General features: G+C 44.6%; 1 protein-coding gene across 4 annotated transcripts in view; it reads left to right on the forward strand.

Annotated features, from left to right (window-relative positions):
- Positions 1 to 20,167, forward strand: part of ep300b (E1A binding protein p300 b) — a 33,093-nt gene extending 12,926 nt beyond the window's left edge. The window contains exons 12-30 of one of the 4 annotated variants that reach the window (XM_053337768.1): positions 506 to 591; positions 815 to 967; positions 1,430 to 2,011; positions 2,277 to 2,525; positions 2,689 to 2,905; positions 3,819 to 3,970; positions 6,090 to 6,329; positions 6,452 to 6,540; positions 7,658 to 7,738; positions 8,594 to 8,650; positions 8,958 to 9,035; positions 9,541 to 9,608; positions 10,051 to 10,201; positions 11,878 to 12,138; positions 12,490 to 12,655; positions 13,139 to 13,306; positions 13,418 to 13,579; positions 14,079 to 14,360; positions 15,517 to 20,167. In XM_053337768.1, coding sequence (XP_053193743.1) covers positions 506 to 591; positions 815 to 967; positions 1,430 to 2,011; positions 2,277 to 2,525; positions 2,689 to 2,905; positions 3,819 to 3,970; positions 6,090 to 6,329; positions 6,452 to 6,540; positions 7,658 to 7,738; positions 8,594 to 8,650; positions 8,958 to 9,035; positions 9,541 to 9,608; positions 10,051 to 10,201; positions 11,878 to 12,138; positions 12,490 to 12,655; positions 13,139 to 13,306; positions 13,418 to 13,579; positions 14,079 to 14,360; positions 15,517 to 18,861 — 6,587 coding nt within the window. In that variant the 3' untranslated portion in view covers positions 18,862 to 20,167. The remainder of the gene's footprint in view (positions 1 to 505; positions 592 to 814; positions 968 to 1,429; positions 2,012 to 2,276; positions 2,526 to 2,688; positions 2,906 to 3,818; positions 3,971 to 6,089; positions 6,330 to 6,451; positions 6,541 to 7,657; positions 7,739 to 8,593; positions 8,651 to 8,957; positions 9,036 to 9,540; positions 9,609 to 10,050; positions 10,202 to 11,877; positions 12,139 to 12,489; positions 12,656 to 13,138; positions 13,307 to 13,417; positions 13,580 to 14,078; positions 14,361 to 15,516) is intronic. The other 3 variants (XM_053337771.1, XM_053337769.1, XM_053337772.1) reach the window with 3 other exon arrangements.
- Positions 20,168 to 20,862: the final 695 nt, after the last annotated feature.

Consider the following 20,862-nt stretch of genomic DNA (forward strand, 5'->3'; position numbering starts at 1 on the left):
ATTTCTGATGCCAGCCCAATACAACACGGGTGAATGGGATTTCTTTTGTGGCTTTTACAGCTTTGAAAAATTCTATTTGGACACTCCACTTTCCATTCTCCTCAGTGAGAAAATGAGTCCAACTTTTGACTGGTAGTGTATATATTTCAGCAGCAGCTTGTCTCTGCAGACACGACATCCCTGTTGCAAGAACATTCATAGAGAGTTATAACAATTGTGTCAAAACGGCTACATTAGCTCCTTTACGCTCACAATCCTGATCAGAAAACAGGCCTTATCTCTATCCATGATCATTCATCTTATGGTATCAAATTCAAAATGCTTCCACACTTAGCTTCTCAGATGGTTTGGTGTCACAATTATCTGTTCAGGAGATCTGTTCTCGCTGGTTTTCTCCATTTTTGTGTTTGCAAAGAGATCAATAATGTAGTTTTACTGACAGCAAGCCTTTGGTGTTTTTATTATTTGTTGTACGTCTCTCATTTTGGACCTCTTTCACTTTTAGGAATGAACCAGTTTGGTCAGATGGGGATGCAGTCGATGAATCAAAGGTCGACACCTCCTCTTCCTCTCAATGCTCCGATGAACCAGGTTGGCATCACTGCTTTTACCACTTCTATAAGATTAGTTTTAAGTGTAAGAAAACTGAAAACTGAAAAAGACACAGGAGAAACGCATTTAGTGTATGCAACTTCACACTTTCATAACAAATGATTTGACTGCCATGCAACAGTAAATGTGACCATATGACAGTTGGAGGAAATGGTCCTTCATTTATCCAAAACATCTCACTTCCCTGTTGTCTTGTTTCCAGATGAGTATGGGACAAACAAGGATGGGTCAGCCTAATGCCACACAGTTACAGAACCAGTACCTCCCTCCAGGCCAGTTTCCAGGGTCCAGTCCTGGACTTGGTACTGGTCCTGTTGGCATGAACCAGCCAGGAGCACAGTCTGCTGTGCCACCGGTAAGGATTGAGTGACAGAGTGACAGTGGTACCCGCTAATGTGCTAATGTTTGTCTGCAAACGTATTGTGAGATGTTGAAATCAGATGAATGTGTAAAAGCAAATGATGATGAACAGAGGCATAAACTCTGAGAGCTGCTTTGCAGGAAATGATGAATAGTGTTGAATACTGTATAATTAACTGAGCTGAGTTTAGGCATATAATTCATGACCGCTGTGAGAGATGGATCAGTTATTATTGGCTCTATCTACAAGTTTAAAGATGGATTATTTGTGCCTTTTGAGGTCGCCTTCCTTATTTATTTAACTTTATACAGTTTACCTGGAAAAACCTTTAATTAGACAAACCCATGCTTTTGTTCTTTTATTTTTTGAGTATTTTTCTTTTAGAAAAATGATTTCTGTTCTCGTTGAAGATCTGTCTGTCTTCTTGCTCTGACCTCTGTGTCTTGTCATCTGTAGCAGAACCAGATGTCAACGCCGCCTTCCCTCCCAGCCAGCAGCCCTTCGGCACAGTCTGCCTCTTCTGCTCCAGGCTCTGGAGTCTCAGCAGGCTCCATGGGGCCTGGTAGTGTCGGCGGTGCTGGGCCTCTTCCCAACCTGCCTCCATCCTCCACCCCAACCCAGACCAACACTTTCCCTCATTGCCCCCCCATCCGAACAAACTCCCCCTCACCAGCACGCAGCTTAACGCCTCAACCCCATCAAACGCCTCCCACGTTACATGGCTCTCAGACCCCACAGCCACAGACGCCCAGCACACCCCAGCTGCCCCCTCCACAACAACAACAACAACAACAACAACAACCGCAGCAGCAGCAGCAGCAGCAGCAGCAACAACAACAGCAGCAGCAACAGCAGCAGCAGCAGCAGCAGCAGCAAGCTTCGCAGCAGCCGCCATCAGGGCAGACAGGGAACTCTGAGAAAGCAAATCAGCTTCCACAGCAGACGCTTGGGGGCGCGGCTTCCTCAGGCCCCCAAGCAAGTCAGGCTTCGATGCCTACCCAAAATGCTCATGTGCCATTGCAGCTGCCGCAGACCCCAGTGAGTGGATCGCCCTGCCTTTTCCCCCTCTACCCCCAACCACTGTTTTTTCCTTAAACCAAGTAGTTTTTGATTTTAAAAAAGGCCAGGAAGTTAAGTTTAAGTAAAAGAATGGATGGTCTAGACATACTTTTGAAAAATACATTTGTCCTTCAAAAGTATCAAATGATCTATACTCCATTGTCAAATACTCTTTGACTACAAAAGGGTGGTTTCCTGTATGTCGATTCTAAACTTTATCCCATCTCTCTCCTTTTCACTTCAGATATCTCCGAAGCCTTCTCTGTCCGTAGACGGCCAGGTATCCTCTCCGGCGTCGGTCAGCAGCAGTACCAACCCCAGCTCCCAGCTCGCCTCGGCCGATGGCCCCGCCTCGAGCCAGGAAGAGGTCAAAATGGAGGTGAAGAAGCAGGAGGATGATGAGGAGGAAGGGGCTGAAACCCAAGGAGAGGGGAAGGCTCTGGGGAAGATGGGCAAGGGTCAGCCTGATGTGAAGACGGAGGAGAAACCAGAGGTAAGATTGTCCACATTGGCTTAATGACACTGATCTGGATGTCTGAAAATCCTGAGAAGTCTTGATTCATCATGATGATTCATCTTAATTAAAAAAAAAAAAAAGAAAATCTTATCTGAATTTAAGTTTAAGAAGTAATCACTTTGATAAATGTTCCCCACAGATAAAGAAAGAGAAGGTGTCAGGAGACGGGTGTAAAGGCGAGCCCATGGACACATCATCATCATCATCGTCGTCATCATCATCGTCGGTTTCATCGTCGGTAGCAACAGCTGAAGACAAGAAGCCTGAGGTGAAGAAAGAGCCCAAAGAGGAAGAGGAGGGGTCAGGGTCAACGGCCAGCACCAGCTCCCCCGCCAGTGCTCAGAGCAAGAAGAAAAGTGAGTCTGAATGTTTCATCTTCAAACAGTCATTATCTGCATGTTAAGGTGATGTCAGTGAGTTATTTGAATTTTCAGTAGTCAGCAGAGGTGGGTGGAGAAGCTATGAACTAGTAGTAACAATAGCGATACACACCAAATTAATTCAGGCGGTGTTCTTCATGTCGACATAATCTTTTCCATATTTTTCTCTCTTAAGCTTAATTAGATACTGAATACAGTCACACCATCTGCAGTAGGGCTGATATTAACATCAGGGGAGAAAGTTTTGATACTGAAACGTAGTTAACACACAACACTTGTTACTCTCTGTCAGCTCAGTGCCAGCTCAATGCTCTGATGCACTGACCTCAGACCAGCATTCACAACTGGTGCTTGTTGGAGTCTGAGCTGTGCTCTGTCAGCATGAGCAGATAGAGCTGTTTGAAAGCCGACAGAGAAAAGGAGTGAAGTCAGGGATGGTTTGTCTTGTATGGATCTCCTGCTGATAGCAAGAGAGCCACAGAAGACCTGAGATCAGCAGATCAGCAGTTTCTTTGAAGTGTAAGAAGTTAAAAACAGAACAGACTGAAAATGATGTTGATTTGAAATGACAAATGATGTCAAAGTAGAGCAGTGTAGCTTGAAACAGTAGATGTAACCCATTACTACCCACCAGATCATTGTTACCATGTCCCATTTGAATTCTTTTTTTTAAGATTATTTTTTTGGCCTTTTATTGGATAGCAGTGAAGGGACATACAGGAAATAAGGAGAGAGTGATAGGTATGACATGCAACAAGGGTCCCTGGCTGGAATCAAACCAGGGGCGTTGTGTTTACATGGCATGCACATTCAGCTACCAGGACGCTCCTGCATTCGTATTTTCAAACTCGCCTTAATTCATCTTTTTTTGTTTTTCTCTTCTCTCCAGTCTTTAAGCCGGAGGAGCTGCGTCAGGCTCTGATGCCCACCCTGGAAGCTTTGTACCGGCAGGACCCTGAGTCCCTTCCCTTCCGTCAGCCGGTGGACCCCCAGTTACTGGGAATACCCGTACGTATTCGAACTAGTAACAAAACTAACCTGGTAAGGGACTGCACTGGCTGCCATTTTGCTTCAACTCCTCTGAAAACGTAGTTTTTTTTTTCATTTGTTTGTTTTTCCTTTTTTCCATCTTTAATATTTTTTCTCTTTTGTCATAGCTGTCATATTTTCAAAATTTGTTTTATATATCTGCTTCTTCTTAGTTTATTTTTCTCCCATTGCATGTCAGAAGTTAAGAAAATGAGATTTGGAAGTGTGTGTGTGTTTATGTGTATGAGTGTGTGTGTATGTATGTGTGTGTGTGTGTGTGTGTGTGAGTGAGAGAGAGTGTGTGGTCTCTTTTCTGAAACTTCTTGTCATTTGTAAATCAAAGCAATGACTCTTATGAACATTTGCCGTTCCTTTCATGAACTTGTAGTGATGAGCAGTTGAGGATAAAAAGTAAATAATATGTGCTCCTCAAATATAAAACCACGGTTTGGCTGATTGAGACCAATTTTGACAACTTATCACTGGGATTGGATGTGATAACCCAAAACATTACACAGTTTTACATGACCCAGACATCCACAACAGAGCATCATAATCATAATTAATGAATGTCTGATTGCCTTTCATCGCACCCCAAATAATGTGCTATAAGCTCCAACATCAGTTCATGAGCCAATTGCTTTCATTTATCATTTAATTTGTTTGACTTTTGCCTTTTTGATCCATTCATTTTTTTTTAGGTTTTTTTATTTGAATTATGATTTGTGTAGCTTTCATCCTAGTGGTCCATTGCTAGCTTTCTAGTTCAGTTCCTCACCAGTAGTAGTGTGTAAGTGTTCAGGTGGGAAGTGTGTAGAGGTGGGACAATACCTGAGATTCATTATGGTCTCAAATCTGTTTGCACTAATATTCAGGCTAAAACCCCCCATCCCCCAGCCTCCATTAATATATCAAATTGAAGGCATTTTTCCGAGCTGTGTTGAGTGAGCACCTGGCTATCAGCTCAACAGTCAAGTGATGTGACTTATTTTCCTCATTTTTCTAAATACTTTAATTGTTGATATAAATTCGGCTCTGTTTGTTGAATATGTGTCACTTGTGTGTTCATGAGTGGTTCCATTCAGAGATGAGGGTCTATTTCCTAACTCTTGTTGCCATGGTGACACTGAGATGAACCGTGCTCTTTGAAATTCAACCTCCCCGCCCCCTTTTTTTTAAGTTTTTTTGTTTTGTTTTGTTTGGTTGAATCTCCAAAAGGCCTCTTTTTTTTTTCTGCTCCTCGCCGTCTCCTCCACCGCTTTCTCACGCAGCAATTTTTAGTTGGAGAAGAAGCAGGGCGGCAGACGACGGGGACAGAATAACAGCTCAGACACTCGCTGTCCCTCTTACATTTGCCTCACCTCAGCACTGTTGGCTTTAACTCTGCCACCGTATTGCCACTCCATGCCGCTGGCGCTGTTAATGCCAACCACTGTGTTACTCAGAACAGTAAATCTCTGTCTGCCTGTTGCTGTTGCCACTGCTCTGTTCTTCTTGGTTTTGCACCCTGATCACCTGGCAGGCCTGAAAGCTTTGTGAGCTTTCAGGCCGCAGCATTGATTGATTACCCCCCCAGCTCACTTTTAGGACAAATGATAAATAATCGATTTCAGGATCACAAAGCTGGGCTTCAGTTGCAGTAACATGTCAAATGAATCTGTAGCTCATTTTTAGACCTCTGATTGTAGTTCTTTGAGCGACAGAGGACCCGGCAGACTTGTGGCGGTCAGCCGGTCCCAGTTCGCAGCACAGATAGGGACTTGAATTTTAAATGTAGGGTGCAAAGCGGAGAGCTGGAGGGCAGAAGTTGTCATGTCTCTCTGTTTGCACGCGAACCCTCTTCTCTGCAGCGCTCAACAACATTGTCCCCCTGCACCCTCTTCTCTCCCTACTCTGGTCCCACCCGGTCGACTGCGATGCCTGATGATGATGATGATGATGATGATGATGGTTCTCTTCTTCCCCATCTCTCGCATCTTGGCCCCCCCTCTCCCCCGGAACGACCAAACCCTCCCACCGTCTCGCTGCTCTTTCTTCTCACCTCCCCTTCCCTCCCTTCCTCCCCCCCTACTTCTGACCTTCCTCAACTCTTGAACTTTACCTCCTCCAACGGTGCCCCTTCCAAAACCAGGACTACTTCGACATCGTGAAGAACCCCATGGACCTGTCGACCATCAAGCGGAAGCTGGACACAGGACAGTACCAAGAGCCGTGGCAGTACGTGGAGGACATCTGGCTGATGTTCAACAACGCCTGGCTGTACAACCGCAAGACGTCCCGCGTCTATAAGTACTGCTCCAAGCTCGCCGAGGTGTTTGAGTCGGAGATCGATCCCGTCATGCAGGGCCTGGGATACTGTTGTGGTAGAAAGGTGAGGCAGGAGGAGGTTTTTATTTTCAGATGTGTAACATATTGAGTTTGTTTCCAGCTTTCTTCAGACAACAGGTTTTTACTAACTTAACTTTTTTCTTACTTGTCGCTCTATCGTTCCAGTTTGAGTTTTCCCCCCAAACTCTATGCTGCTACGGAAAACAATTATGCACCATTCAACGCGACGCTGCTTATTTTAGCTACCAGAACAGGTAAGGGCTGTCGACACATTGGAGCACACGCATGCACACACACACACACACACACACACACACACACACTCGCACAGATGTATTTCTTGTTGTTATTTTGCACATTTGTTATATTTTTTCCAACATATTATCAACCAATCAGTGCAATCACAGATGAGTTGTAATTTGGCTTCAAATGGTTACCCCCCCCCCCCCTCCCGGCACCATCTCCATCTCCATAGTCCACGTTTTAATTTCCATTACGTTTTCATTTATAAAGTGGGCTCCTGTCTTCTTCAGCTGTTTATTCTTTATTTGTTAGACCAGCCATTGATGAAGGTTACACACACAACACATGACAGCTTGCATTTTCTGATATTCACTAGTAGAAATAGATTAGGGGGGGGGGTATCCATTCTCATCACTAGAAGGACGGCTCCCACTCTATAAATGAACTGAAAGGATGATGGGTCTTTGTTGCTTTACCATTTTATTTTAATTTATTTTCCTCATCCACCTTTGGAGACTTGTATCCTCGCCCCCCCTCCCCCCCCTTCCTCCTCCACAGCTCCTAGTGGTCTCTCATGTTGCTGTAATGTTGTTGTTGTTTACCACTGGACGTCTGACGCTAATCTTTGCTTTGCCTTGGCTCTCTGTCCTCTGTTGGTCGTTGTTCACATTCTGTCTGTCCCCTCCGTCCTCCATGTGCCCCCCCCCCCCCTCCCTCTCTGTCCCTCCATTGTCCTCGTCTGACCTGTAACTTATTTATTTCACGCTTTTTTAATATTCATTTTGACCTCCCTCCCCATCTCCCCCTCCCCCCTCCCTTCTCCCCTTCTCTCCCTCCTTTTTTAACGCTTGTGATGTCTGCATTGGCCTGCTTTGGTGTGACCAATCATCCACTCCGAAATTTACGCGCAAAATCAAAACACCCGCCCATACAAAAACCCTGCATCACGATTGGCTGCTACCTCCTGGCGACGACCTACCTTGCCCTCTGCCTCCTCCTGTGTGTCCGCCTCCCCTGGCCTGTCCTGCCCTGCCCTGATTGGCGGCTGCTTCTTCGTGCCCTCTCTGTGATTGGCTGTGCTGATGGCGAACGGTGTAGTTCACCAAAATATGGGCTTCTTGCTGACAGGTACCACTTCTGTGAGAAGTGTTTCAACGAAATCCAGGGCGAGAGTGTTTCCCTGGGGGACGACCCCTCCCAGCCTCAGACGTGAGTACCATCACACTTTAATTTGTCTAGTAACGCTTCTCCAGGTGATCCGTGAGTTTTGGAGTTATACCATTGTGTCTCAGTGGAGATGAATTAGCAGCATTAAAGATGCTGACAGTTTAGAAATTCTTTTTTTTTTTGAATATCTAAACCCAAAAGGTTAAAAATGAGACCAGATCAGCATGAACGTATTCTCCTTTCATTTGCACTTAAAATAATAAAATAAAATACTCTCATTCCACTGTGTCCAACATTATCATATCATTTATATTTATTCCATATCAGCCTTTTGTAGCTTGTCATTAAGGCTATTTAGTGTTGAAATATTCAAACCCTTTATACCCTATGTATATTTTACATGTACTCTAGCCTATTGTATGTACATTCTCCCTAAATTGAGCCTGACATATTTGGTATTTTTGGAAACTTATATGATCTTTGTTAAAATTAAAAATAATGTTGTGTAGCAGAAGTTTTTAGTGACTGACTCATCAGCACGTGGTTGAAGTTTAAGAGGTTAAAGGTCATGAATCATAGGGATTTTTAGTTTAAATAATTGTTCAAAACTCCTCAGTTCTTCTTTAATGTTCATTTTTATCCTTTTTTGACTCAGGTGGCTGAAATGTGAGAGATAAATTCACTTTTCACCACCATCTTACACAAACTGTTCACATGAGTTTATAACACTTATCTTAGGGGTGAGATAAATGATCAATATAATATGTATTTTGCTGATGTACAAAGTCTACAGTTTACAGAAGATGACTTTGTTGTGTTTCCATACTGGACATAATGAGCAGGAAGAAGTGCTTGTTGGTTACAGCAGTTTTTTTTTTCTTCTGATCTTTCCCGCAGGTCCATCAACAAAGAGCAGTTTCAACGAAAGAAGAACGACACACTCGACCCCGAGCTGTAGGTCTTCTTCTTCACTCATGAACTTAACATTCTTTCAAACCACAACTGAGATGCTGATTTATGATTTTATGTATTTGGTTTGGATGACATTAGCATATTTTTTGTTTCATGTTTTTTTTATACACTTTAAAAACTTATAGATAAGTAATAAGATGAAGTAAATGTCAATTCTGAATGATAGACATTGATTTAGCAACTTTGTGGCTCCCATAGAGGAAGGGAGCAGGATATTTCAATGATGCGTGACACGTGGCCTTATTAAATGCATGTCTGTCTTTTGTCTTCTCGTTGTCTCTCCGCTCAGGCTTGTGGAATGTACTGACTGCGGTCGTAAAATGCACCAGATCTGTGTCCTGCATAATGATACCATATGGCCGTCAGGGTAAGCCAGCTATCTTACACACACTCTTTACTTGTTTCGTGGTCTGGAAAATAAATATGGCCGTCTGTATTCTTTATAAAGCTTTTGAATAATTTAGAAGATCAATGAAGCTGCTGAAAAAGTATAAATGTTAAGTCCTAGTACACATGAAAACATTTTCATGTAGCTGTCGATTTGACGATATGTAGATCATTACATCTGGACTGAAAAAGTCTGCCAGGATGGCGGCAAAACACAAACACAAAAGTCCTGAAACTGGAGTGTCGGCTTAGAGTCTCTCATTCCTCAGAGTTTGATCTCTCTTCATGTGTGGTCTGTTAGAATTTGCTTACATCTTTTAATTACCGAGTCATTAAAGTTGTTTAAAGAAAGGGAGACTGACTTGAAAAGCAAGTCATGTCTTGATTAAAGCCACTCAATCACTGTCGCTGGTGCTTATTGTGACAGGCTAGATGGTAACCTGCAGATGTAATCATTTTACTATTTATTTTCCCCCTCATCACAGCTTCGTATGTGACAACTGCCTCAAAAAGGCCAATAAGACACGGAAAGAGAACAAATACGCAGCTAAAAGTAAGTGGAATAAGTCTGTGTTTCATGACTGTCATTCATTTTCATCTCAGGTTTTGATCTCTTTGTATCTTTTATTAAATATTTCTTTTGTGAAAAGTCTAATTATATTAGTGATTTATGCTATTAATTACATTTTCTTTTTACTTCATTCAATCCCCAAGAATTCAAATGATTCTTTTGGGACTAAAATTCAGGATTCAGAAAATCAGGATTAAGGTTTTGAACAAGATTGATACCTGCAATCAATGGTGTATTAAACTCAACTGCCATTTGTTGTGTTTATGGGCTTTTCTAAAATGAAATAAAAAAAGGCCTGTTTTGTTGTATGTATCTGTTGTTGCTTCTTTGTAATGACCATGACAGTATTAAAATTATTGTAATTACACATCAAGTGAGCTCTGTATTCCACCACTTTCCTCACCTGTCGTCTCGTCTTCTGCAGGGCTTCCTCAAACCAAGCTGGGGAACTATTTGGAATCACGAGTGAACGACTACCTCAAGCGGCAGAGCCACCACGAATGTGGCGAGGTCACCATCCGTGTGGTCCATGTCTCAGACAAGGTGGTTGAGGTCAAGCCGGGCATGAAATCCAGGTGGGAGGCTGAATTTTACTACTACTAGTGTGGCAAGCACCACTGAACATATTTAAAAAGATGGCTTACTGATTAAGTCTGATATTTGTCAGAAACTCAGCAAAATCCTGAATGTAACAGGAATGAATATTATAATAAGTAGTGTAATCCCTATAAACTGATCTCTGCATATAAATACAAAATCTGTAGGCAACAAGGTTTTGGTACCAGAAGAGTTCTGGTTTGTAGTCAGAGTAGTATTGATCATTCATATTTCAGCAGTTTTTTGTTGCATGCAGGTAAATGGTCAGTTTGCAGAGCAAAAGAGAACACATGCGCCAAGATGCATCTCAGATGTCATTGGCTATCATCTGACAAAGATTTTGCCTTTTATTTTATATTAATTGAAATATATCTACATTCATATGCAGATATCTGTTTATAGAGATTAGCTGCAATGTCGTCTGGACTATCTCAAGTTAGTAATCGGTAAACAATGACCAGTGCACAGAAGAGGAAGTATATCCACTGGTTACACTGGAAGCTGCATAATATTGACTGTTGCTTCGAAAGCATAAATCAACATCAAATGGATAGCTAATGGGTTCTGAGTGTGCCAGAAAGTGCACAAAATCAACAGCAGGATTTATGTCATAATTTGGTATAGAAAATGTATATTTCTTCTGATGAAATAAACCAAAAGAGACACACGTTTATCACTTTGGCAAATCACTGTCCTGTAAGCAACCACGAAGCGACATGGTCTCACCTATGCCAAACTTTAACTTTTCATTAAATCACATCTGTGATCAGGCGAGGCTGAGCTTCTCTCAGACTAGCAACAGTTCCTCCGTGCCTCTGCAAAAACAAATGCACAAGATTGTTGTTGCTAGGCAACGGCTGGTTGGCCATGATGCACAGTAGCACAGGTAACGGATGAATCCCAACAAGAAGTCTAAGAAGCAACTGAATGGAGAGTTTGTTTACTAGAGGGTGTGAAATATTGTGAACAAAGGTTGGAGCAGTTTTACTTCAGATGGATCAAATTGATTCAGTGCAGCAGCCTAGTATTACATTTTAAAAGCTACAGCTGCACAGCAAAGTTTGTGTTTTTTAATCAACTTTTTAATAAAAAAGTGAAATATTATAGTATTAATGCCAATTCCTAATCAGTTTGAGAAAACTGTCTTTTTAATGTTTTCCACTAAATGCCAACAATAATACTGCAGTCCAAACTGAAGTGGACAGCCTTTTCTCCTTTCTGCTTTTGTTCTACATCCTGGATAAAGTGTGTGCTGCATTTACAGTAAATATCCTTTCAGTTTTTGCAAGAGGCTTGTAATTTGTTATAAAATTCCACCCACTGGTTGCAGACGTGCATCTCATCTGGCACCCAGTCGAACCAAATATTTCACTGCTTCACAGCCTCAACACTGCTACTTTGTCAACAAGTCGTCATTGTGTCAGTTCTAACCAGCTAATTACGACTCACACATTAAAAACACTGCACAGCTAGAAGCCATATTTGGAAACCTTCCTATGCGGTCATGTAGCTTTGTCAGAATTGTTAAGAAGATGAAAACATTATGGTGAAGAAAGAGCAGGAATGAGTGACTGATAATGTTTCATGTGCCATCATAACTACAGAAATTCAACATTTAGATATTTAAAACAATATTTGTGTTTGCTTTCTCCAGATTTGTGGACAACGGCGAGATGTCCGAGTCTTTCCCATACAGAATGAAAGCCTTGTTTGCATTTGAGGATATCGATGGAGCAGATGTGTGTTTTTTTGGCATGCACGTTCAAGAGTACGGCTCCGACTGCCCGCCTCCCAACCAGAGGCGAGTGTACATCTCTTACCTGGACAGCGTGCACTTCTTCAAACCTCGACATCTCAGGACTGTTGTCTACCATGAGATCCTGCTTGGCTACCTGGAGTATGTCAGGAGGCAGGGGTAAGAGCAAAACTTAGACCATGTCAACATCTGAAAGGGGTAGTTTGTATTTTTTTTGAAGTTAGGTTATATCAGGTACATAGTCAGTGATAACCAGTAGTAGCTGGCAGTCTGTATCCCCCCATTTGGGGAAGTAGGCAGAACAGGGTGCCGACCACCATCTACTACAGGTTATACACTGGCTATGGATGAGTAACACATACAACCCTACCTCAATATCTGAACTATCCCTTTAAGATAGACAAAGTTTTCAGTAGGATGAAAATGATCAAGGAGATGGAATACAAGGTAATGAATGTATTTCCTTTATATTAGCCTCAGTAAATAAAAATACACGTCTCCCTGTCTCAGGTTTACAGCGGGTCATATCTGGGCCTGCCCACCCAGTGAAGGGGATGATTACATCTTCCACTGTCACCCAGCGGACCAGAAGATCCCCAAGCCAAAGCGCCTGCAGGAGTGGTACAAGAAGATGCTGGACAAGGCTGTCTCTGAGCGCATCATCCATGATTATAAGGTGAGACTTGTTTTCTGTGAATTAGTGCTTTTATTACAGCAAAACAGACAATGTTAAGGACTCTGGGTGAGTCCATGTATTGACTGTGTGTTTCACAGTATGAAGACTTGTGTGTCTCTCTTTCATAACCAAATTCCATGATATTCTTAATGCATATTTTCCCAGTCTGCTAATATGTATATTTTGAGAAAATAATCTCACCACAAGGTCCGTTTTACTAGCTGTTCTGGAGCTTTCAATCATATACAGATGTTCAAACTTCCTGTGTTTTTTTACTGAAAACAAATCTGAAAAATTGGCAATTTTACTGAATTCCTTGAACAAACTCTATCGGGTGATAGATTCACATTATTGAAAGTCACTTGTGGAACTTGTGGTGAGTACTGCTATTTCTGAAGTCGAGAATGAACCGGTCTTTCCTAAAACAGTGAAAAGCATTACACTGAACTGAACACTTGTCTGTCGTCCCTCTTTGTCCTTCAGGACGTCTTCAAACAGGCAACAGAGGACCGTCTGACTAGTGCCAAGGAGCTGCCATACTTTGAGGGCGACTTTTGGCCCAACGTGCTGGAGGAGAGCATCAAGGAGCTGGAGCAAGAGGAGGAGGAGCGGAAGAGGGAGGAGAACAGTACCTCCAATGAGAGCACAGATGTGAGTAGAATAAGAGTCGTTACTTTCAGGGTCAGAATTCATTTGGTCACACAATCCTGATGCTTTTCATGCCCGTGCTTTGTATTGAAGTTGTCATTAAAATGTTCACAGGCTACAAAAGGAGACAGCAAGAATGCCAAAAAGAAGAACAATAAAAAGACAAGCAAGAACAAGAGTAGCTTGAGCCGAGCCAATAAGAAGAAACCAGGGATGCCCAATGTTTCCAATGACCTTTCCCAGAAACTCTACGCCACCATGGAGAAACATAAAGAGGTTTGTGTGTCTCATTGTGTTGTAGCAAGTGATGCTCTCTCTTTTATTGCATTATATGGAATAATCATAGTATAAGAACATTACGGTTACTTGTATCATCAGAGTTGTGATGTTAACTTCACTCTGTGAATGCAGACAATTGAAATGTTGCTGTTTAGCAGCAACAGCTGCTGCTGCTGTTTTGAAAAGTTCAACTGTTTTATAGCAGAGTGGATACAGTTTATACTATGACTACAACAGCCTATAATTAAAGTATCCTTTGTCAAACCTTTACTGACAACAGAAAAAGATTAGATTAAAGAGGCTAAAACCTATATTTTAATATCATCACATGACTACTTGTATGTTAAAAGTGTAGCTTGTTGTGAAGGAAGGTAAAAGCGTTGACACTACAACCACATTTATAAAAACCCTGGCTGTTCAAGCAGGGCCTGAATCACACAGCATCCTCAGACTGTTTGATAAACTTACAGCTGATCTCCTCGTCTCTCACTGCCAGGTCTTCTTTGTCATCCGCCTCATTGCCGGCCCCGCCGCCAACTCGCTGCCCCCCATCACTGACCCGGACCCCCTGATGGCCTGTGATCTGATGGACGGCCGTGATGCCTTCCTGACTCTGGCTAGGGACAAGCACCTGGAGTTCAGCTCTCTCAGGAGGTCCATGTGGAGCTCCATGTGTATGTTGGTGGAGCTGCACAACCAGAGCCAGGACCGCTTCGTCTACACCTGTAATGAGTGTAAACATCATGTGGAGACCCGCTTCCACTGCACTGTCTGCGAGGTGAGAATCAGAACCTGTTGAGATTAAGATTTTCTCCATTTGCATGACTGGGGATGAAACTGCAGCAAAAAGGCTGCAACCCTGTAAATATTTTAAATACCGTTTTCATCATCAGATGATGAAAACCTTAAGGGCCTGCAATAAACTAGATTCATTTTAAACTGAGAGGAAACATGCTGGTGTTTATCACACCCAAAAACAGCCTTTAGAAAGGCTGAAAGAAACTGCAGTCTTGTTTCAGGTTTGACAAAATAAAGCTTTTTTAACAAAATAATGATGAATGCTTGCACCGATGTAGTTAAGTGCTTCGTGGCATTATTTAATAATAAATAAGCCCACTTTGTTTAAAATATAGACCATCCAACCATTTTTGTGACTGGTAGATGTCACACACAGGATTCCTTTTTGGCTCTTTTTGTTGCTATTTTGAATTAATTAATATACAGGAATACAATATTTCAAAGCACAAATCTCAAATTTCTTTTTCATGAAAGCTAAAACATTTATTTATTCAGACAACAGAAACCTGGTAATTTGACAGATGTACTTTTTCCCCCTCTTTCCTACATTTATTTTCTTCCCTCCAATTTGGATCGTCCAGTTCCCTTACACTGCAGTCAATGTCAGTGCTAACTGTACTATGGCTTCCGGCCTAGAGAGGGTGCCATTATACCCTTTATACACATGGAGTCGACAGAAGTCTCCCACACTGGTGCCTTGACCAACCAGTAGGAGTTGCTAGTGTAGTGAATAAAAATATGATCCCTCACCATCTCCCCACCTTTGCCAGTTGTGGTCATCACAGTTCCCAGCCAAACTGACTGAATCAACGTCTCTGTGGTTGTGGGCAACTGTGATGTTCCCCTGTTCTACCTGTGAATACAAACAATTGTTTTGTGGAGTGTCTTTCCACAACATTCCCAGATACAAGTTCCCAAAATCAAGGAGAAGAAAAGGCTCAGTCATATTTCTTGAGGTGTCATTGTTGCATAAAGGGAAAGTGGTGCAAAAGCTTGGGCACTACACGGTTTTAAAATGTCGTGGCTGTGCAAGCTGATGTATGTAACATTGATTTCTGTTTTCCTGGAAAGTTTATTAATGAAGTGCTTGAATTCATATTAATTTTACCGTTTCTCTTTTTTTCTTCCCTCATCAGGACTATGACTTGTGCATCACCTGCTACAACACTAAAGGTCATGAGCACAAGATGGATAAGCTGGGGCTTGGACTGGACGACGACAGCAACAACCAGTCAGCCGCAGCTACCCAGAGCCCTGGAGACTCTCGCCGCCTCAGCATCCAGCGTTGCATCCAGTCGCTGGTCCACGCGTGCCAGTGCCGCAACGCCAACTGCTCCTTGCCGTCCTGCCAGAAGATGAAGCGTGTTGTTCAGCACACAAAAGGCTGCAAACGCAAGACGAACGGTGGCTGTCCCATCTGCAAGCAGCTCATTGCTCTGTGCTGCTACCATGCCAAACACTGTCAGGAGAACAAATGTCCCGTCCCGTTCTGCCTGAACATCAAGCAAAAGCTGCGGCAGCAGCAGCTGCAGCACCGGCTCCAGCAGGCCCAAATGTTGAGGAGGAGGATGGCCAGCATGCAGCGGGTGGGGCAGCCAGCCGGAGGGCCACCAGGAGGACCAGTTGTAGGACTTCCATCACCAGGGAACAATGGCACCACTGCACCCAATACTCCCACATCTGGTGGAACCCAACCCCCAACTCCCCAGACACCGACTCAGACCATGCCTCCTGTCCCACAGCAAGGAATGGGCCCTGGACCTGGAGTCCAGCAGCAACAACCATCAGGTGGGATGCCCTCACAAGGTGGAATGCCCCCTCAGCACCACCTTCACCACCAGTTCCAGCAGATGGGGGGTGGAGGCGGCGGGGCAGGGGGGATAATGAGCTCTCCCCAGCACCAGCCGCAGATGCTCCCTCAGGTCCAGCAGTCACAGCAAAGTGGGGCAGGAGCAGGGACCAACCCTCAACAGCTCCAACAGCACCACAACAATTTGCCTCCATATACCAGCAGACCCCCGGGCTCCTCCCCAATCCACCAGTCCCAAGGAAAACCAGTTCTTGGTTCTGCAACACCTCCCCAGCAGCAGCCTGGTGGCGCTGTCATGTCTGGAAATGTTGGAGGCCAACAGCCTCCCAACCAGCCCCAGAGCCAGCCTCCTCTTACACAGCAGCAAACAGCTTCCGGCCCCCCACCTGCAGCAGTAGAAATTGCTATGAAGATCCAACAGGTAGCCGATGCTCAGAGGAAGATGGCTCTGCAGAGACAAGCAGCTGCAGGCTTGATGCCTCCTCACCCCCATCACCAACAGGGTCAAGGTCAACAGATGGCCATGGGACATCCAGGGCAAGTAGGAATGGTTGGACCCCAGGGCATGCCACCACAGACCCAAGCAGCAGTGGCAGCTGCTCGGGCACACATGGATCAACAACAAGGTGCTCCTCCAGGGATGATGGTGGGTGTTGGTGGGCCCATGCAGCAGCCCCCTCAGCAGGGTAACCTGCCCCAGGGCCAACTCAACCCTCAAGTGCAGCTGCAACAGCAGAGGATGGGTGCTCCACTTCAAAACCCACAACAACAGCAACAGCAGTGGGCAGGCCAGGGGATGCCACCCCAGCAGAGGCAAGCTATGATGAGCCAGATGGGCCATCCGGCCATGATGGCAGCTCAACAACAACAACAGCAACAGCAGCAGCAGCAGCAAATGCAACAACAGCAGCAGCAGCAGCAGCACCAACAAGCTCAGGGCCATGCTGCCTTGATGAATATGGCACAACAGCAGCAGCAGCAGCAGCAGCAGCAGCAAGGTGCTGGTGGTGGGGTCCCAGGAGGAGCTCTCCCTGGAGTTGCTAGTATCCCAGGGGCCGCTGGTGGGAACATCCCCCAGGCAGCCCTCCAGGACCTGTTACGGACTCTACGCTCGCCTAGCTCACCACTTCAGCAGCAACAAGTTCTCAACATCTTGCGATCTAACCCACAGCTCATGGCTGCTTTTATTAAACAGAGGGCCTCAAAATACAAGGGGGTACAGGGGGGGCCTGGGGTCCCAGGAGGAGTGCCAGGGGGGGTCCCAGGAGGGGTCCCAGGAGGTCCTGGTCCCACAGGGGGTCCTGTTGGTAATGTCATGGCAGGAGGAGTGCAGCAGGTGAACATGAATGCTGCAGGTGCCGGCCAGCCAGGGATGCACATGGGGGGCCAGGGGGGGACGAATGTCAACATGGCTGCTATGGCCCAGCTGCAGCAGCAACAGCAGCAGCAGCTACAACAGCAACAGCAGCAGCAGCAGCTACAACAGCAGCAGCAGCAGCAGCAGTTACAACAGCAGCAGAGGCCGATGCTCAGCAGTTTACAACAGCAGCAAGTGGCAGCTCTCCAGCAGCAGCAGCAGCAGCAGCAACAACAACAGCAGCAAGGTGGAGGAAGAGGTATGCAGGGCCAGGGGCCACAAATGGCAAATCTTAACAGTCCCCAGTTTAGAGAACTGCTCATGAGGCGGCATCTTCAGCAGCAACAGCAACAGCAGCAACAACAACAACAACAGCAGCAACAACAACAACAGCAGCAGCAGCAGCAGCAGCAACAACAGCAAATGGGAGTGAATCATGGCCAGTTCCAGCAGCCACAGCCACCTCAGGGGCAGGGCTACATGGGACAGCCTGGAATGCAGCCTCATCCAGTGGGAGGCCCACCTGGAGGCCCACCTCTAGGTCCTCAGCCTGGTGGTCCCCCGGGCCAGCAGGGACAGGTTTACCCAGGGTCGGTGGCGCAGCAGCAGGCACTGCAACAGAGGCTCCAGCACCAGCACCACCTCCAGATGCAGCAGCAGCAGCAGCAGCAGCAGAATGCCATGGCTGGCCTGCCAGGTGGTGATGCAGGGCCAGGTGGAGGGGCTGTAGGAGGTCCTCAACAGCCACCTCAAGGCCCTCAGCCCACTCAAGGTGGCCCTCCACCTCAATCCTCTCAGGCCCTTCTCCAGCAGGCCCTCCATCAGAGACTGCTCCAGCAGCAGCAGCAGCAGCATCTTGGCCCAGGGGGGTCACCGGCTCAGCACAGCAATCCCATGAGCCCTCAGCAGCCACAGCAGATGGCTCAGTCCCCTCACCCACACCTGCAGGGCCAGGCACTGCCCACGTCACTGGCTAACCAGGTGCGATCCCCACAGCCCTCACCCAGACCACAGTCCCAGCCGCCACACTCGAGCCCGTCCCCACGCATGCAGCCTCAGCCCTCCCCACATCACATTTCCCCCCAGATGCAGACGGGCTCCCCACACCCGGGCCATCTGAACCAGCACCACCCGGGTATGGTACAACAGCCACCGACTCAGCAGCAGCAACAGAACTCAATGGAACAGTTTGGGTCGGACCAGAGCGCTATGCTATCTCAGTTGAGCGGCATGGTGGGTCTTCACGGGCCAGGGGGCAACAGTCAGGACCCACTGGGTCAGAACATGAATCACAACCCTTTGGACATCATGTAGGAATTCTACTTAACGTGTCAAGTTGAGCTGAAAAGGCTCCTGTGATTCTTCGCACAAACTGCACTCACCCAGGACAGTGTTATTGTTATTACTTAGCCTTTCTTTTTTATACTATTATTAAATGTTATTTAAAATGTTTTCAATAAAGATGCATTGAACTGAACTTCCTATGGGAGATGAACAATAAATCAAGCAGTCATTAAATAAATTAGAATAAATAAATTGTAAGTTATTGCTGTTAATATATTTTTTTGCCAATTGTGGACAAAGAGGGGGGACGGTTTCTTTAGCACCCCACCCCCCACCCCCCCTCCACCTCCACCTCTTGCAGAATACAAGAAAGGTAATATTTTCGGGGTTTGGGGGTAAATAGGGGTACTTGCCTTTTTTTAAGAAACGTTTTTAAGATTTTAAAAGTGGACAAGAATTAAAGAGGAAATGATTTAATGCAAAGAACTTTTTTTTTGTTTACCTTCATTCATTCTGTCTTTCAGTTTTGCAGAGTGATGTGGATTATTATTAATGTAAATCCAAACAATGATGCATATCTTCCTTTTTTTTTAAATGTTTGGGTTTGCTTTATTTATTGTTTTCTTTATGGGAGGGTTGGTCGGGTGGGGTGGGGGTGTTATGTACCCTAAGACTGCTACAATTCGTATAGAAATATATTTTTGTTATTGACTGTTAAGGCGGGGGGAGGGAGGGGGGCGGGTTAGTGGATATTTCATTTCACTTTTGATGTCTTTAGTTGGGTCTGTCCAGGTGGGATTAATGAAATGTCAGTGTTTTTTTTGCAGTTGTTGAGGGTCTGCTGTGAGTTTGAGATGTTGAACGGACACATGGCGACGTCCCAGCCAGCTTCTGTTAACGGACATCTATCATGCTGGAAGGGACTCTTCCCTCGCAAACATGCAAGCCCTCTCCCTCGAATGTGTGTGCACTCCTTCCTTTTAAAGACACTTAAATACAGAGCAGTGGAGGCTTGGGGAGGGGGGGTGCATACCTGTGTGCCTGTAACTTTTTGAGTACATGGGCTGGGATGTGAAAAAAATGAGCGGGGTGGGCTCCTTTTTTAGTGTTTTTTTTTTTGTTTGTTTGTTTTTTTTAGTTTTTTTTTTTTTTTTTTTAGGATTCTACTGTTTGGAGTAAACAGAGGATTATTGATCCAAATGAACTGTGTTGCACAGAAATGAGGAGAAAGGAGGAGATATGAGCAGTCGGTCTCCGTCTCTTTCTGCCTCGTCCCCTTTGCTGCTTCCCTTGGACTTAAAATCCCCCCCCATCTCCTCCTCCTCCTCCTCCTCCTCCTCCTCGTCTGGGAGAAGTTGCTCTCCCACTCCCCAAACTCCATCCTCTTTATCTTTCTGCTAAGAACTTTGGGAGTTTAATTTAATATTTTTTACTGTACAAAGGAAACACAAACTGTGGACTCAAATACTGTTTTTTATAATAAAATGAAAATTACCAATAGTGATGTGTCCTGCATGTGACTGTTTGTTAGTAATAAGATCAGGTATATGATGAATATGATATGCTGTTAGTTAGTGATCTGATAATACAAATACATGACTGCACAAGAATGAAAGTATTTTATATTTGTAGAGAGTGTTTTTCTATCAGTGTCAAATCTACTTTGATTCAATGTACAACCATGAAACTGAAGGGGGTAAAGACTTTTTAAAGGCTCTGTATGTTCATGTAGAGCTGTGAAGATCAGTCGATTGGCAGAAAACGACTGTGATAATCATTTTGAGTAATAGTTAAAAATCTCTGGTCCCACCTTCTTAAATATTGATATGATGTTTCTATTACACAAAAGACAGTTAAGGTTGAAAAAATTCCTGACACCTAAAGACCAAACAACCAACCGATTAGTCAAGGAAATAATCAACAGATTAATTGATGATGAAAATAATCATTAGTTGCAGCCCTTAAAATCATATATTACACATCAACCTTTAAATAAAGACAACATGTGCTGTGATGTATTAAAGTTACTTC

The sequence above is a fragment of the Scomber japonicus genome, chromosome 18 (assembly GCF_027409825.1).
Source record: "Scomber japonicus isolate fScoJap1 chromosome 18, fScoJap1.pri, whole genome shotgun sequence".
Taxonomy (NCBI): Eukaryota; Metazoa; Chordata; class Actinopteri; order Scombriformes; family Scombridae; genus Scomber; species Scomber japonicus.